The sequence below is a fragment of the Aythya fuligula genome, chromosome 4, assembly GCF_009819795.1.
Source record: "Aythya fuligula isolate bAytFul2 chromosome 4, bAytFul2.pri, whole genome shotgun sequence".
NCBI classification, from domain to species: domain Eukaryota; kingdom Metazoa; phylum Chordata; class Aves; order Anseriformes; family Anatidae; genus Aythya; species Aythya fuligula.
In genome coordinates this window covers 19,981,031-19,999,083 of record NC_045562.1, presented here as the reverse complement: position 1 = coordinate 19,999,083, position 18,053 = coordinate 19,981,031, and the positions used below count along the sequence as shown (strand labels likewise).

The window sequence follows — 18,053 nt, the reverse complement described above, 5'->3', positions numbered from 1 at the left end:
GCCATGAGCTTGGGGGAGAGGTTAGCTTATGCTAAGGAACATAGGCACATTCAAAGAAAAAGAGTAAGGCAGGTATTTAGTTCAGGGACATATCAATCTCTGTGGCTAAAATATTTTGTATGTTTTAAAGTTTTGAAAAAACCTCTCATTGCTTGTGACCAGTGTATATACCCTGATATGTTCTGACACGGTTCAGTATGTGCCTTCAATATACTGATGCTCTGCTTCCACGGTTCATCCTGCCACGTTTCATTATGTGTTTAATGTCAGAATTTATCGCTGTTTAGTACTTCAGTTTCTTTTTCCTTCCTCTCCGATACTGGTGTTGAGTGAAAACACTCCAATGTTTGGTACCTCCCCCTTCACCCCTTCTTTTCCTAGTGAATCCTGTAATGTCTCTTTGTTGCTGGGAATGTATAGCATGTTAGATGGACTCATTTTAAGAGTTCCTTCTTGTGCAATTTGCCTTTTAATTTTTCTTGAGTACTGGCAACCTCAAATAATGAGTCATGCAGTCCTCTTTGATAGAAAAGGAACAAGAAATGTAAGAATTTCTGTATCAGATTAAACCCATGTTCAGACTCTCAGTTTCCAGTGCCAAAAACTAGATACTTGTATAATAACTGGTTCATTTGAGATGTGTCTTCCAAATTCCTGATAGTAAGTTATTGGGTTAGATCTTAATATTTAAGCTTACTTTATTTTTGTTATTTCATAAATCCCATTTAAATCCTGCTATGTGTTCTGACTGCTGGTGAAGTAACTACGGGGTGGTTATCTGATCATCTGGGGACAGCTGTTAGTTGGTGAAAACAGCTTCAGATGGCTTAAGTGCCCATCAGGTTTGTTCTTGCCTCTTCACTATACTGCGATCTGCTTTTGCACCCCTTCCCAACTTAATATATATGTGTAGGTGGAGGGCAGGTATAACCTTTTACTAGGCAGGTAATTGCTCTTAACTGCAGTGGAAGTTATATGCCCAGGTGAGACTGAGCTATGGCTTAAAGATTTTCATTTTTTTTTTCCTACCTTGTTTAATGGAAGAGTGACTTGCTCTCCAAGGTGCTGCTGTTCAGATAGCAACTGTTAGATCCTGTTTTATTGATGCATCACCGGTTCAGCTTTAAGCCTGGGCACTCTCTTTTTCCTATAATTCTCTCTCTCTCTCAAAAGGCAATATTATATTGATTGATACATGTGACATAAGGCTGTTTCCTAGTTTCCTTTCAGTGGCTGCTTTTAAGAAAGCCTTTCACCTATTTACAGAACGTGTATACATTTTTATCTCTCTGAAGGTCTTCTGTTGTTTTTCACACTGGACCAAGATGATCAGCTGAGCTGGGTTGAAGCAAAAGCCTTTTTTTCCACATATTAAAGGTATATCCTAGAAGTGAAATAAAGGCTGTTTTCTTCCCCTCTGTTGGGTTTAAAGGAAGAATATTGTCATGGCACAGGCTTTGCTAAAAATACTGAGCAGCTTTTAAATAAGCAGATCTTGAAATTAAAAGTTCATTGTAATGAAATCATGTGAAACAGAGGAAGATGAATCTCCCAAGTTAATGACAGTACACATTTCAAACAACATACCCAGGTGTAAATCTGCTCGTTATTTTGGCTTTCATAATAGTTCTAGCTATGGAAATGGATTTTTGTAAATACATAGTAGTGACATTTTTAGTTCTATTTTATTGCACTGTTGAAGCGTCCGTTTAAGAAAACAATTTATTTTAATACTTCTTGTTTCATTATAGTATAAGATCATAGCTGTTGAAGCTTTTCTAACCTGCAAATACACGTCTTCTGAATTTCATGCCTGTGCCGTGAATTTATGCACAGAGTAGCCTTCACTGATTGCTTCGTAGTGTGACTAACCATAACGTTTGAAGCAGACTTTTGCTGTCTGTAGATTAGCATTTCATTTGATATTTGTGCCAAATGTTATATTTCTACTCAATGCAATCTAAAAATGCACAACTCCACATCTAATTATTTTTACTGAACCAGAAACAAGAATCCCAGCTGTGTTGATGTTACTCCTATCACTCAATTCTTCGAGATCCTTGGAGTGGGGTCAAAAATTAGGCATCAGAATAGCAGCAAGATGTGCAAACTCATTGTTGCATGCTATGCCACCTCACTAGTTTTGGACAATCAAATCCATGTCAGAATATTGGGTGTCAGCTTCCCTTTTCTTTACCAGTGCATCCCTGCCTAGATTGGAAGGAAGTCTTTTTCTGGCTAATTACCACAGTTTGTGTTGACAAACAAGTTATTAATAGCATTTCATTTCTCTTTAGTAATAAAAAATACCAATATTTGACGGTGATTCATCCTCCTGTAAAATCACAGAATGCTCTGTTGCAGAGCCAGAATAAACCCTGGCAGAAGCAGAAATGAACAAACTCCTCTGGCTCTGCATTTTAAGCCAGAAGTCTGCTAAACCTCCTGTCCTATCTTGGAGCTTAGTCTCTGTAACGTGTACTGAACTGAACCTCTTTTTGTGAAGGTTAGACAGGAACAGCCTAGGAAACTAAGCAGAGCTTAAAAACTCCCTTGCCCAGGTGGAACAGTCTGCAATCAGACTGGCTCTCCAGGGGTGGAAGGCCAGAAAATTCCCTACTGCACGGCCTGACTTCTATTTTGAAACACATGTGTACATAGGAAATCTACTTATAATAAATGCTAGTTATTTTTAAATGATTTCCCAAGCTGTTCATGTACAGTTTAGAGTTATTTCTAAGTGCCTCATAAGGAGCAGGGATAGTTAATAGCTTGAATCCCAATGAAATTTCTGTTATCAGCTTTTGGTTGGTGGATGTCTAGTACACTAGCAGTACCCTTCATTTTCCATGGCGAAGGAGAAATACTCTGTCATTTTCCTAGCTGGTATGAAAAGGATCTCTGTTATTTTCCTCACACCCCTGGCAAAGAGAGGAGGAGTGGGACTCTGGTACTGTACCCCTGTTCCAGGCGTTAGCTGGGAAAGCCATGTGAGGTGGAGAAGGGCATTTCTACCTGTCCTCCCTTACCCCCAGCTTTGTGGTTACTGTGAAATGTAGATTTAGCTCAACTGTCCTCTCATTTCAAGATTTTGTTCATCATTCTCTCATGGCTCTGATACATCTCTCTGCTGATCAGGTGCTGAGTAGCAAGCTGCCACTGATGAGCACCTTCTCAAGTTTTCTGTCTGTAGGCTCATTAAGCCAGGAACACATGGTCTGGTATTTCCGTTCTCATTAATTTATTTAAAAAGGTAATAAATTTGTTCTGAAAGTAATGGAAAAAAATGAAAACAAAGGCTTAAGCCTACTTTCTCCAAGAAGCTTCCTAGTTAGTGAGTGGGGAGTAAAGATCTCATCTAAATTAACAAGCAAATAAGTGGAAAGTAAATTTTTATTAAATATTAATAATCTTAAATATTAATCTTAAATATTTTGGAACTCTACTTCATAAACTCCTAAGCAAGTTGAAAGAAGAAATTGAAAACTTCTATTCTTAAAGCCTTTTTTCTTTCTTTCTTTTTTTTTTTTTTCATCTTATCTGAAACTTATGCACTGATTTTCTTGTTTGCATTTCATTTTTTTCATTTTTAAAAAAAGGTGCAACGGAGGATTTGGAGGCATAACTTGACTGGTGTTTAAAAAAAACACACAAACAAACTAAAAACTAAAGACACTTTGAATAGAATGAGATGCTTGTATCACATTAAGGCATTGAAGTACCCCTCAGCTTCATTTTGGAAACTGTTTTGCAAAATAACATATACACATTGAATTTCCATCTGTGTTCTTATGATTCCAACTACCACATTACCTGAGATGTTTCTATCACCATATTTCTACCGTGTCTCTGTCTGTCTCACAAGGGTTAGACATTGTTATGACTTGAGAAGAAATTTCTTGTCCTTTATTGTTTTCTTTGTGAGCCTGATGTAATGTCAGCTCGTATCGTAACTATGATTCCTGGCCAAAAAGTAAGTTGCAAAACACTTCTCAATTTTCATGCCTAATTACTGCACTTCTCCGATTTCATGCTTCATTACTTTTATGAGAGCTGAATGTTTTCTGTGAGGATGTTGTGTATGGAACAGGGTTTGTCCTTCTGTGCTGACAGCCAGCAGAAGTTTTGGGGGAGAATCCTAAGGACTGGGACTGCAGGGCGACTGTGAGAAGGGAGTTGTTTTTTTCCTTTCAGCTCATTCAGTCATCAGTGGTTCTGCTCCCTTTAATAGCTAGCATCAAACGTCACCTTCAAATTTGGCAAGCTGATCCCTTACTTGGGTTAAAGTTAAAGCCTATTTTGGCACTGGGAACTGAAAGAGCTCATTCCAGAAGAGTAAAGTTGGAAAGAAGTTAGCAGGGCTGCCTGCCAGTGCAGCAGATCAGTCCAGTATGCTTCATGCTGACTCTTAGATATATAACTTTTCTTAAACACCATAAAGTAGCTGTTAAACAACTATCTGATGTGCTTGCCATTAAGCATAATCTGAACAAATAGCACATAAAAATTGTTAGATTTATGAAATCCCGTTCGTGGTACTTATTATAGGACTGCGTTCGGGCAAAGAGTTGAAATACTTCATTAGGTGTGTAATGACATGTATCAATGAGAACCATAACATAATTTTTAAGAAACCCAGTACTACCTTTAAGATTCACTTTTTATTTCTAAAATAGTCCCATTTCTTGATTTCTATGTATGTTTGAGTTTAGATGTCATTTTTGTTCTTTCCTCCCCCCCTACATGGTAACTCTGACCTCCTTAATTTTTCCAGAGGGAAGCTTATCATCCTCATTAAAGGGATGGCAAAGAGGTATCCCTCCTGTTCTTTCTAAACAATATGGGTAAAACGCGAGTTACTACTAGACTGTTCCTAATGGCTGGTGGCGATCCCTTCAGTTGGGCTCCTCTCTGGCAGTGGCCACAGGGAGGCATGCACATGGCAGCGTGCACATTGACTCCTGTACCCTGCCAACAGCCTGGTGTTGGGGCCTTGCCTGTGGCCCTGGTAGAAGTGGATGGGAATGCTTTTTGGGGGCCTTATTACTGTTTGTCTGGGACCTTTTGCAGTAGTCGGGGTAATTTCTTCACCCCAAACATCTTGAGAGGGCAAAGACTGCAGTGTTGGCTATGGTTATGTCTTTTTTTTTTTTTTTTTTGGGGGGGGTGCATGGGCTGACAGCTGGAGGGGTGCCTGCATGTAGGCCAAAATCAACTTAACAGGATGCCAGTGGTAGCTAACTGTATGTCTCGTGCTGCCTTACGTGACACAAGCCAAGTGTTGGCAACGCAAACAAGGCTGGGTGGCTGTCTTTCTGAGGGAAGTACGGTGATGAAAGGCAGGGGAACAGTCAACAGAAGTGAAAGAAGGAATGTTAGCTTTTTGGGAGCAGGGTACGTTAATCTGTAGTTTGTTAGTTTGTGAAATGGCATTAGTTGTAGATCCTCAGTGGCTGTTGTCTGCCAGTGTTTCAGATGTACCCAGTCGGCTCCTGCTGGGTACATCTTACTAAGGTGTTGCATCTTCTCAACTTCCTTTTCTTTGGGGACATGCATTTTGTCATTGTTATCCTAGTGTCAGTCATGGTATGCGACCTACTGTGTGCAGAGTCTAAATCGGGCACAGGATGCTGTGCTGTGCTAGGCTAACTCATAGGAATATATATTGTAATTTTAAAAGTGTGGTCTTTAAAGAAGAGCAACTACAGGTCCAACAGAATTAGCCCTCATCTACTTCTTAACTAAACAAGATTAAAAGGCAAATTATAGGAAGAGGAATATTTGTGTGGACGTTGCCTGTGCTGCTACTTGAGAAGGAGCTGACTGATCTGCAGCCCTTCATGGGACAAAAATTCTAGACAACTTTGCAAGGTTCAAGACTAGGAACAGATCTACAGTATAATTTGTGTTGACTAGAGAAATCCCTCAGGCATGAGATGGTAACAGTGTTTCTCTAAGAAAAAACACTTTTTGAGGGGATTAATAAAATATTTCTTTTAGTTCTTACTGGACGATAAGAGAAACCTTGGAGTGGTGAGGTTTCTGCCAACTTCCATGAAAATCAAGTGCATGTGTCTAAGTGTGTTTGTGCATTTTCTCTCTGTGGAAACAAGCCTGTGTATGCTTTCCCCTTTCTGATTTATTTTTGTTGGTAAAAGTTTATATCTGGAAAAAGAATGAGAACTGAAGTGTCAAGGAAAGAACAGTGATTTCTTGGTAAACAAGAAAATGCCTATGTCTGTATGACTGCGATTTATACTTCATTCATTAGTTACAGCCTTCATCTAGATGATCTTTAAATCAGATTTCCTTTTTTTCAGTTGTTCCCTATATTTTTTTTTAAAAGTATTATTCTACCTCAGACATTAAGAATGGCCTCCATGGTAAATAACGGGTTGAAAAATTCTGCTGCTAGCTACAGAGTGCCTTTATGGAAGAGAAAAGCAAGGCAGGGAGCAAAACTGCCCATCCTGTATGGGGCTCCTGATTTTCTTCTTAAATTTCTCCCAGTTTTGATATGTCTGTGGTCTCCCAAGAGATGAGATTTTGTACACAAACAACTGATGAGCTCACAAGTAAGGACAACAATACAGCTCTTTGGGGTCCAAGTGCCAAAGCCTCCAAGTATTTTCTCTAAGAGACCAGCATTAAAAAAAAAAAAAAAAAAAAATCAATTGTCATCTTATGTTCCATAAACTACCGTATTTTATATCTGTTTTTCTTTTGTCCTGTGGCTTGGGTTTAGCATTATAGCGGCAGTTGCTATGGCAGAGTTGGCCGTGTTTACCGGGTCATGACAAACAGCAACAGCTGAAAGACAAATACGGCACTCAGTTTTAAGTATGAGGTGGGACGGGAGCCAGAGATCAGCAGCCTCAGATTGTAGCTAGCCACAAAGCTGGATCCTACAGTCCTGACGTGTGCTGCTCTTACTCGGGCTTAATTCTAAAAGTAAGCTTATACGTGAACTCTTTTCCTAGGTTTAATCTTGGTTTATTTCTGCACATTGAAAGGACACCATTAACTTGTGCACAGACATAAGTTTCTTAACAGCAAGAGAAAATGCCAAATGAGTGTAATTAATTATGCTTCTCACACCTTCCCTGATTGTACCTTTTTCCTTGCCTTTATTCAGTAAATTTAGGAGCAAGTATACAGCTTTCAGAAAATGGTTGGAAAAAATGGCTTTATTGTGAGAGAGGATTTAACTGTATCGGGGGCAAACCTAACAGAAACATAGCTATGACAAACGTCTCAGTTTTACTGAAGAGTATTTACTGCATCTGAAATAGCTACTGTGGAAACTGTCGGGTGTATATATGCAAACACAGAGTCTTAAAACTAGCATTTATACATCTCCTATTGCTGTACTCTGGCATGTGTGGAGTTAAGATTCATACTGTAGTTGAGAACTTTAGCTCTTGAAGTTTTCTAGTAGTGTAGAAATCCAGGACAAAAATTGAGGGTAATCTTTCCGTAGGGATTACCCTCGAAGGGAAATCCTCTCTGCAATGTGAAGACAGGTAAATCAGCATGTAGAACAAGTGCCTTTAAACGCAAGTAAATCCCTTCTTCCTCACAATCCTTCCCCCTCCCGATAAAAAATATCAAAGTTCAGGAAACTCAAAAACACAAAGTGTCCCTGGAGGTTGGATTTTCTTCTTGCCTGCCGGTCACATCTCAGCAATTTCTGTTTTGCATTTTCCAGACCTTAAAAATGACTTGCCAAAGTCTTCCCATGTGAGAGAATGTTTTACCTCAGCACCTCCTAACCAACTTTAATCATGTGCTGCATAAGGTGTTAGTTAGCACATATTTTATGGCCTGCTGCAGGAGGCATCTTCCATCTGTGGAAGTTTTGGGTTTTAGGTAATGATGACCAAGCTGCTTGGTCAGGTTAATGGTTTGACGATGATCCTGAAGGTCTCTTCCAATGTAGATGACTCTGTGATAGCATGCTGCAGGTAGTGCCCTTAGATGTCTGGATTAGGTGATGCAAGAGGTAGAGTGTAACCTTGAATGGGTTAAAACAGATTTCTCGTGTCTTCCAGTTGTAAAATGTCTCTTCCTTCCATGCCTTGCTGTCTTGCCTTCAGCAATCCTCTCGGGGTCAATAGGAAGAGGAGGAGTGGGAGAACAGAAGGGAGTAGTGGCTGATGCCCTTCTGAGCGGGCAGTAGGAGGCCTGCCGAGCCTGGAGGATCTCAGTCAGGTTGCCTTCTGTTGAAGTTGCTACAGCAGTTTGTCTTCCCCTGTTGGTCTCACTGTCTTAGCTGTCTAGCCTGATCTGGCTTCAACAGTTGCCTTTCTAAGACTTTCCTGGGCAAGATCATTAGTGGAGGCGCTGGGTACATGTGATGAAGGAAGTGGCTGAGACGCACTACGTTAACTAGGCCATGTATCTTATCTGCAGGGCTTCCAGCAGCTCTCCCTGCTCTTGTCTGCCTCTGCTTCCCAAATGGACTGCTCTTTCTCCATGGGTAATCACCCTGCCATCCCCCTTTTGGGTGTTTTTTCTTCCCCCCCACCCCCAGGCATACTTAGAGGCACAGATGTTTGAGCAATGCAGGTTACCTGAGGTACAGCATGTGCCTGTGAAAATATCTGTGAGTGGCAGAGCTTAATCTAGTGACTTTCATCTGTATTAAAGTGATGGTTCAGACCTTAAAGGACCAAGGTTCAGACCTTAAAGGACAGGTCAGCTGCAGGGGGCTGAATCCTGGCTCAAACTGCTCGGTTTGTGGCCATGCAATGAGATAGGGGAGCAAAGAAAGAGCATGTTGCAAAAAATGAAGAGAGCTTGGATAGGAAGCAGTGCTTTAAGGTGCTGCCATGTATCAGTGATTTTTGCTACTAGAAAGTCAGGCTTTTTTAACAGCTTAAAACCCATTGGTTTTAAAATTAAAACTGTAATGATCAGAAATTATTATTGGATGCTGACATAGATTCAGGCTAATACTTTTTTTCTGATGATTGCTTTTTAGAGCTCCCTTTTGACTTAAATTATAGGTGCAAAAATCTTGTACCCCTCTTCAGGAGTCTGCTTGCTTCAGAACATAGGTGTGGATTGGTTGGTGGCTAGCAAGATGTATGGCTTTTTTTTTGAGTCCTAGATGTTTTCCTATGGTCTTGGTGGGATATGACTTCAGTACTTCAGACTGTGTGTAGTGTTGCTTTGAGCCTTATACCTCAGAGCTGGCTCTGCCGGTAGCAGGTGAAGAGCATCTATAAATAGTGCACAGAGCTCTTCAATGGCATGTACGTGTTGCCCTCTACTACCTTAGGCATTTTGAACGCATTAATTTGTTCTCTTCTGTGGTTTAAGGGGGGGAAGGGCTGATGCTCACCTGTTCAAGTATTTCGCGTTACATGTAGAAAAACACCTATCTATAACAGATGAATCAGTGGTGCTGTAAGAAAAGCCTTTAGCAGGTCCTGAGCCAAGGCAGTATTTGTACATGTTTCACGTTACAGTTGCGAGCGATAACCCCAGACCGGGAGCTGGGAAGCATGAGCTGGGGCACTGCATGCTCTGGGTGTATCTGGCAAATTGCTGCTGCTGTGTGTCCCACCCCCCCTAGAACGACGTGTTCAGGCCCCCAGTGCTTCATGCCCGCAGAGCTGGTTTCAGCTGCACGCTCAGCTCAGTCCTGGTGGGGGTAAAGTATCAAGAGTCACTGCGTGCAACTGTGGTAATTCTTCACTGGTGGAAACAGAAATAATGACATTATTCCTGGGTTATTTTTTAAAGTGGATCACTTTTTTTTTTTTTTTTTTCTTCTGATGGATGGAAAATGTAGGAGGATTGCTGTGCTATGCATGCATGTAGGTGATGAAATCATGGCTTCAAAGTTTATTCGTGTTGGCAACAAGAAACAAGTTGCTGAGCATCTCTTCTGAGGATAAACCTAGCAACGCATTTCTGGTTGTCAGTCAACACTTTTTTTTTTCTTTTTTTTTCCTTCTTCTTCCCCCTGTGGTGTCACTTGTGATGTAATGGCACTGCTGCAGTGGAACCCTCCATGCACTAGCTCTGCAATTAGATATGATGTCCCTGTGCAAGGGCTGCTTGGCATTAGAGCTATTTTAGCACGCATGCTTTCTACTTTCTGGTAATATTAAATAGTGCGTTACAGAGCTTTGCTCCTTCCCGATGACTCTTAAAGAAGCAGAATTTAAATATAATACTAGAAGGCACAATTCTGTAGTGCTTTATTTTATATATGGCATTCATATTGATGCAAATGAAACAAGAGTTGGGAATTATGGGTGCAGAGCTGCTAAAGAATTAAAGTGCCCAATATTAACCAACAAGATTAAACCAAAAATCACACCTGCAGTATTTTTCAGGCTCTTCCATGGTTTCATCACTGCACATTAACCTGGAAACTTCTGTTTTTCTGTTTTGGAGTGACAAAAATACATGAGTAAGAGACCATATGTCACCAGCATTGCTTTCTTTGGCCTAAGTAGCTTCTGAATCAAAGACGTGCAAGCAGGATTTCATTCAGTTTTCTGTTTCCCTTTCAGTGAATGTTATCGTATTCTGGGTAGATAAATAGAAAAAATACCAGTAATTTTCAAAGGAATGTGATTTCACTGTAATGACGAGAATGATAAATACTACTGGTCAATTTTGGCTAGGACTTAAAGACTTAGTGATCACACTAATTGGGACTGATAAAACTAAAAAGCGTTTCTTTTTGCATCCAGTCAAATAAATAGCATGGTGTTTGATACCTGTAGATCTGAAAACCTTCTTAGATATCTCCCCTGTTTACTGTATGTGGATGAGGCACCAATTGCTACCTGTCAGTCTGGCAACTACTGGTTCTGTAAAATGTGTGGATTCAAGTTTGGATCTGATTGATACTTACTGGATGTAGCAAGGGATTATGCTGTATAAACATATTGAAAGGGCCAATAATTCAATTATTAAACGTGCTGTTGCAGCTTTGGAGTCACATAAAATTTGACTCCAGGTTAACTTGCCAATTAGATACTAGAGAAGGGTTCCTACTGTCTGCTGTGCCCTGTAGTGGGGGCAGTTACAGAAGGGGTTTCTGATCTCTGCCAGTACTCACAGTTTGTGATATAACAAAACCAACACAAAGCAGACATTCAGTTGCTTCAGTGCTCCTTTCTTGTGCAATTTTCTTTCCAAACTAACATAGAAATTGTATTACCAATACAGTCTTGAGGAAAATTCAGGATCTATTGACTTCAGTGGAGTTTGCTGTTAACTGGAGCAAAGCCAGGGTCTCCCTTACAGCATTTATAGTTACATGGTGAATATACTTAGCAATGACCTGAGGTCTTTCTAGAGCTGCTTACTTCATAATTCTAGCTTCATGTTAGCTCGTGCATTGCTTTCTCGAACCTACAGGAAGCACCTTGTGTTCCTGCCACGGTTCTGTTCATCAGCAGTTAAAAGTCAGCTAGTAAATGCCAGGCGTTGCAGAACGACGACGTGCTCCGCTTGGCACAGGCAACAGAATGTTAAAACTGTGGGGGTGACCCTTCGCTCGGGCTGGGGTATATCACTACCTTGAAATGCTCGTGCATTGCTCTCCCTGGTTTGTTGGTGTCTTGTGGCGGCGGTTGGTTTTGTTTTGAAGTGGCCTTTGCCTCCCATTGAGGTGATGAACAGCAGACGGACTGCTTGCTAAAGGGTAGGCAAAGCAATCTGTTGCTTCTTGGGAAGCTCTGGTTACGTGACCTATGTATTCCTAAGGCAGCACAGCTGTGTAGAAATCCATGTGTTGTCCTTTAATTTTTTTGTCAGTTTACACTTTCTGACTAAAACATCAACACTACTGTTTTTCCCTGGTGTCAATGACTTGGTATTCTTATTACGATGATTTATCTATTCCCTTTTTCTTCCTTTCTTATTAAGTTTCATCAGCAAAGAGGATGCTACTTCAATCGTTAACCACTCAGACCCTTAACCATTCAGAAATTCTCTGTGTATTTACACTGTTTAATACATCCTTAGCATTGTTTTTTTGGGGGGAGTGGGGGTGATAGGGCATCTGTAAGAATTACTGTGACTATACCAACCAGTTCTTGTGCTTCCTGCCTTTATTAATATTAGGCTACCTTTTCCAGGAAAACAAACAAAACCCAACAAAACCACTTTGTTAAAGCACAGTATTTGCTACTCCTTAGTTTGTACAGGTCTATGGTGCAAGGCGGTGCTTCAGTGACAGCCTACAGTGATTCACACAGTGAGAAAAGGACAAACTACATGACATTTGCTTGTATAATCAATCCACTATTAGTTTATAGAGCTGTAAGAAGACACACATGCAGTGGGTTTAAGCTAACCTAGCACTGCAAGGATATGTTTACCTCAGAGGTAATAGTTCTAGCTAAATAAGGCCTTGGCCAGGTTGAAATCACTCCCAGCAGAGGCAGTGTTTGTGCTGATGGAGGAGTTCCTGTGCTGGTGCTTTAACAGCCTAGCTAGTGGAAAGACAAAACCATGTATGTCAGGCCTGAAGAAATAGGTCATTTGTGTCAGGATGCAGCTTGCTGTTCTGCTGTGTTCTTCAGAGGTAGAAGCCCAACACAGCTGGGAGGAAACCAGCTAGCAGTGGAGGCCAGTGTGAGCTGGAGAAGCAGGAACAAGGCGCTACCTGAGGCACTGCTAATAGCTGCGTGACTGCTCAGGGAAAGAAAGGCTGCTGCCTGCGTGCTCTACTTCTTTGTGTGTTTTGTCTTTGGCAAAGAAAACCTTGCTGTTTGAACAGAGGTATTAATTTGGGAAAGTTCAGTGTTGCAGGCAGAGCCCCGAGCGTAAGATGTTCCCCCAAACCTGTATGTTCTTAAATCTTAATGCTGTGCTGTCACTACAGAGGAGTTCATGGGATCATTGAATATCTGAGTTGGAAGGGATCTACAAGGGTCATTGAGTCCAACCCCTGGCTCCACATAAAACCACTCAAAAATCAGACCATGTGTTTGAGATCCTTGCCCAAACACTTCTTGAACTCTGTCAGGCTTGGTGCTGTGACCACTGCCCAGTGCCCAACCACCCTCTGGGTGCAGAACCTTTCCCTAACCCCCCAGCCTGACCCTCCCCTGTCCCCACTTCATGCTGTTCCTTCGGGTCCTGTCGCTGTCCCCAGAGAGCAGAGCTCAGCACCTGCCCCTCTGCTCTCCTCGTGAGGGAGCTGCAGGCCGCCATCAGGCCTCCCCTCAGCCTGCTCTGCTCGGGCTGGACAAACCAAGGGACCTCAGCCCCTCCTCATAATGTCTTGCCCTCTAGACCCTTCACCATCTTCATAGCCCTCCTTTGGACACTAACAGTTTGTTCTTCTAATTGTGGGGCCCAAAACTGCACAGTACTTGAGGTGAGGCTGCACCAGCACAGAGTTCTTGTTTTGCTCTTAAGGAAAGGCTTAGGGTGTGGGAACTTCTGCTGGATACACAGGGCGTCTGTTGTGTATTTCACTGTTGTGCTTCAGGAGTGAAAGCTAACTCTGGCAACAGAAGAATTACCTCTGACTAGCATTGTCAAAAAACAAAAAGCCCAGAGTGTTGCTTTTGGGTTCGAGAGTTTTAGGGATGATGCTAAAGTGGACTGACAGGGAACAGTGTGGACAACACTAGTTGCCCATATATATAACCTGCATGCACTTGGTGGTGGGGAAAAAAATCTCAGTACAAGGACAAATTGACTATTTGTATACAAGCTTGAATAGTTTTGTAACACTTCAGTAGTATGTCATACACACTATATACACTGTGAGAAATGATGGGGGGAAACAGTCTTTTACTCCAAGCAAAATTTATTAGAAGTCTATTCAAGAAAAAAAACAAACAAACACAGAGACCTTTTGCTTGTAGGAATTCAAAGTCAGTTACCTGAAAGCCAGGTATGAAAAACCTGTATTTTTCTAAAATCAGATACAGAGTAGAAACAGTACTTTTTAAATATCACAGGCAACAGATGTTTAAGTCTTCAATCATAAATGGCATCAAAGATAGGTATTAATCTCACAGCAAAGCTGCATGCAGGTCTAGTTTAAAATTGAAAGCCTCTGAAATATAAAGCTTTTGCCATGAAATCTGCAATAATAAAGGTATGCTGCACAAAGATGTTTCTTTACCTTTGTCTTAATGACATTTCTCAGTAATAAAGACATATGTACATTTAGATTTGGCTGGTAAACCATATTTTAATTAGTAAAGTTTTGCATAAAATGCTATCTTACAGAATTGCACTATCCAGATGTGCTTATGGTAAATAGAGCAAGAAAAGAAAAATGCATTGAAATCTTCTGTATGTGAAGAGGGCAAAGATCAAATAAGGAACTTATTTTTTTTCTTTTAAATCAACAACCAAATGGCTCTGTACAAAAAGGCAAACATATGTACAAAATGCTACAGAGACTACATACATGTTGATAATTTCAATCCTATACCCATGAGAAACGCAGTAGAAGCTTTTGCCATCTATTAAGGTGCTGAAGAAACCAAATCTGATTTTATTATTATTATTTTTTATAAAGCCATAGTTGTCATCATCCTGTGACTTAATTTCATATGCTATTTATGCTTACCTTTGCTTATGGAAAATTGTGTGTTTTCAAATACTTATTTCATTCAGGAAAAAAAACAAAAAACAAGAACAAAACTCTAAAATGTATCAGTTTTAATAGTTGTGATTTTTTTCTGTACTAAATCCCTAAAAAAGAATGTGTAACTCAGGTTTTGTTAACATAGATATTTATATATTTATATATATATATATATAGTGAAATAAATCAGTACATGATACTTGTGAATATTTTTAGGTGGCTATGTTAGAGGAAAAAAAATCCTTTGCACTAACACTGTTTACTTTCTGCTTCTTAAAATTCCTGTGATACATAAAAACACTAACCTCTCAAATTTCATGTTGCTGACTATTACGACACTTTGATTACAACCATTTAATGTCAGACATCATTAGCAGGTTATTATTGTCTATGCTTAGATCATTGTCTCTTCATGAAATCCTGTTTCCCGAGGTTTTACATATCTTGCACTTCTTACCTTATAACAGAAAACACTATAGCTTTAATAGGGTAAAAAAAGGGTTTATCCAATACCATTGCACCTTCAGAACACTTGCAGTTCTTCCGTTTTTTACTACACTTGCTTGAGATTTTACAGTCACTGTGCATATATTACAACATACAAGTGCAGGCAAAAAATCTATATTATAATTTGTCATTGTAAACCAGTACAATAGGCAAACCTGTGATACGGCAAAGTGAAAGCAACAAATGCTGCCAAGCTAACAAGAACGTGGAAACTCAAAACTTTTTTTTTTTTTTTTTTAAGTTGTAAACAGCAACTTCCCCTCTGTCATACATGCATGCTGAAATTTTGTATTTTCCATGGTATTTCATACCACAAATGTCTCAAATGAATTTCTCCCTCTCCCTGCACACCTCCCATGGCCATTCGTCTGTGTACCCATCACCAGGCTTTTCCTATTGCGTTTCAAACGAAAAGACTTTTTAAAGCAGGGAGTACTTAAATGTTGAACCGATTCCTCTTGCTTCAGAAAAGCTTAATTATTCAGACTGCAGTCGTTGCTGTAATACTGCTGGAACGGTTTGGTGGATGGGATGGGATGAGGATGAACTGGGTGGCCTCTATTTGAGACTGCAAGCAAGAAAACAGAAGGCCAGTGTAGCATGTTTTCTAGCAGCTTTATGCAGATGTGTTGCAGAGATGCAGCATAAATAAGCAGGAAAAAAAATTCACAGCCTCTTGACATAGTTTCCAGGGAAAGTACCAAAGAATTTGGTTCTTCTTGAGGTTCCTGAAATTAGAAGCAATAGATAAAAGATGGGAATAAGAACAGGAAATCACTGTGTAAGCATGGCCTTTAAATTTTTGGTTAACATTTCACAAACATGTCTACTGTTCTTTACAGTCCAATTACATTGTTTTGAATTTCACTTGTGAGTTGTGAATTTTAACAAATTATAACTGCAGGGAGGAAAAAGCAAAGAAAGGGGCATATTTGATTGAATAGCCTGATTGGATTTAGCACAGATTTTAATGTGCTGAAATTTTGGCTTGATACATAGAAATCATTTAATTTAAACAACATCAATTGTTTGCAATTAAATAATTTGGATTTTTGAAATGCTGAGGACTAATAAGATGATAAAAAAGTTAGCCACTGTGTGCATGAGGGTTTATGCAATGATTAAGCCACCTTGTCTAGACCTAGGTATGAAATCTGTTTGTTCAGTAATAGTTGGTTCTCACAAACAGCCAATTCTGTAGTGGTATTCATGCAAGTTGTAAATTATCATTTTTATTTTTTTTATGAAGAGAGAAGTAATACACGCCCCACTTTGTGTCATGTGGGAGTGACAACAGCGCTGTACAACAAACTGGAGGCACATGTCCATTTATGTCACCAAATCCAAAGTACACAAGTGAAAAATCACCCATTAATATCAGAGGATTTTGGTGGGGATTTCTCCCGATAAAGCCAGGTTCAGGTTTGTTACATTGCATACCAAAATTAATCAGTTTATGAGACACCAAACAAACAGGGCAGCAGAGTTCAGGAATAAAAAGTAAATGAAAAAGGAAACAAATTAAAACATACCCACAAACCATCCATCATCACATTTTTCCATCACATCAATGACATCTCCCTCTCTGAGCTCCAATTCATCTTCGTTCCTAGGAGTATAGTTATATAGAGCCTGAAACCTTAAATAGGACAAATGATGCATTTTAAAAAGAAGAAAGAGCTCTTCGCACCTTTGTTAAAGAAGCTGGTTTAAACATTAACTCATAAGTAACACGCCCTTCAGGTACAGGGGTTTCTTTTGCCTGGTGGAGGACATCAGGGCTAGGTACTTATTACAGCAAACACCCTACTTTATCTGAGGCAATTGCGTGCATCTCGAGTACTGAGAGCAGCTTCTGCATTTGGGCCTCCCTTCAGGCAGGCTTTCCTAAAGCTGCCCTCTCGCTGGTGGGACAGCCTTTGCTAGCCTGTGTTTTTTCCTCTGTCATGCTAAAGTAGGAACAGGTCAAAATGTTACCTGTTTACCCGCAGGGCTGAAGGGGATGGTCTTCCAAAAGGCTTCTGTACTAAAGGAAGAGGAGGTATGGTAGTGAAAGTGAGAAAAAAAATTCTGGGAAGGGCACCTGAATGATACGCAGAGGTAGTGAATAGAAAAGGAGGGAAGCTGGGCAGGTGAAATGAGAAGAAACAGGTTCTACACTGACAGGTACATCCGAGGTACCTGGTCAGTTGCAAGTTTAGTGTATGCCCATATACCTCATGGGTATAGAGGTCTCTGGGCCTGCCTTGAAAATGCCCAACTGTCACAGCAGCCTCAAAGCTGGACAAGTAATGAAAAAAAAAAAAAAAAAGATTACAATGGGAGAAGTGGTAGAGGAAAAAATACGTGTGAGCAGTGCCTCCCTTCAGAAGGGAGCTAAAAAGAAGAAGAATGGGTAGGGGCAGTCATGTGTGAAAGAAGGTGAAGCATCCAAGACTCCGACCAAAAACAGGTTGAGGGCAAGGCTATATAGAGGAACTTCTTGAGTTCTTAAAAACAAACAAAAATTTCAGAGAGTGAGGGAGTGTCTTGAGTCCAACTGGGAGACGCAAGGATGGAAATTAAAGCACTGTTCAGACCCTCCCCTCTGCCAGGGGCTGCAGTTCAAAGGATGTGAGGTGGATAATTGGAAAGAGCTACGAGACTGGGACGTTTCTTATTTTTCATTTCTCGTCAGCTTTTAATTGAGTTTCTTGGAACTGAAAGAACAGCAATAAACTCCTAGCGGGGGGAGCTGCGGGTGCTTAGCCAGACAGCCCGTGGGAAGATTGCAGCAGAAGCCCATGAGCCCCGCAGAGCTGGAATCTGCCTGCTTCCTAACCATCTGCGCACAGCGACGGCTCTGCATGTAAAGGAGCAGGGTACGACTGCAGGAATTATAGAAGGGAAAGAGTTCTGATTTCCCACTGCTGAAACAAAGCATCATCCTCGTGATGCCCATTTTTTTTTCTTAGCAACAGTT

General features: G+C 40.5%; 1 protein-coding gene across 12 annotated transcripts in view; it reads right to left on the bottom strand.

Annotated features, from left to right (window-relative positions):
* Nucleotides 1-13,780: 13,780 nt before the first annotated feature.
* The window catches only part of SORBS2 (sorbin and SH3 domain containing 2), a 132,309-nt gene continuing 128,036 nt past the window's right edge, over nucleotides 13,781-18,053 (bottom strand). For all 12 annotated transcript variants that reach the window (XM_032186140.1, XM_032186146.1, XM_032186143.1 and 9 more), the window contains 2 exons: nucleotides 16,624-16,730; nucleotides 13,781-15,819 (listed from right to left, as the gene is read on the bottom strand). In XM_032186140.1, coding sequence (XP_032042031.1) covers nucleotides 15,758-15,819; nucleotides 16,624-16,730 — 169 coding nt within the window. In that variant the 3' untranslated portion in view covers nucleotides 13,781-15,757. The remainder of the gene's footprint in view (nucleotides 15,820-16,623; nucleotides 16,731-18,053) is intronic.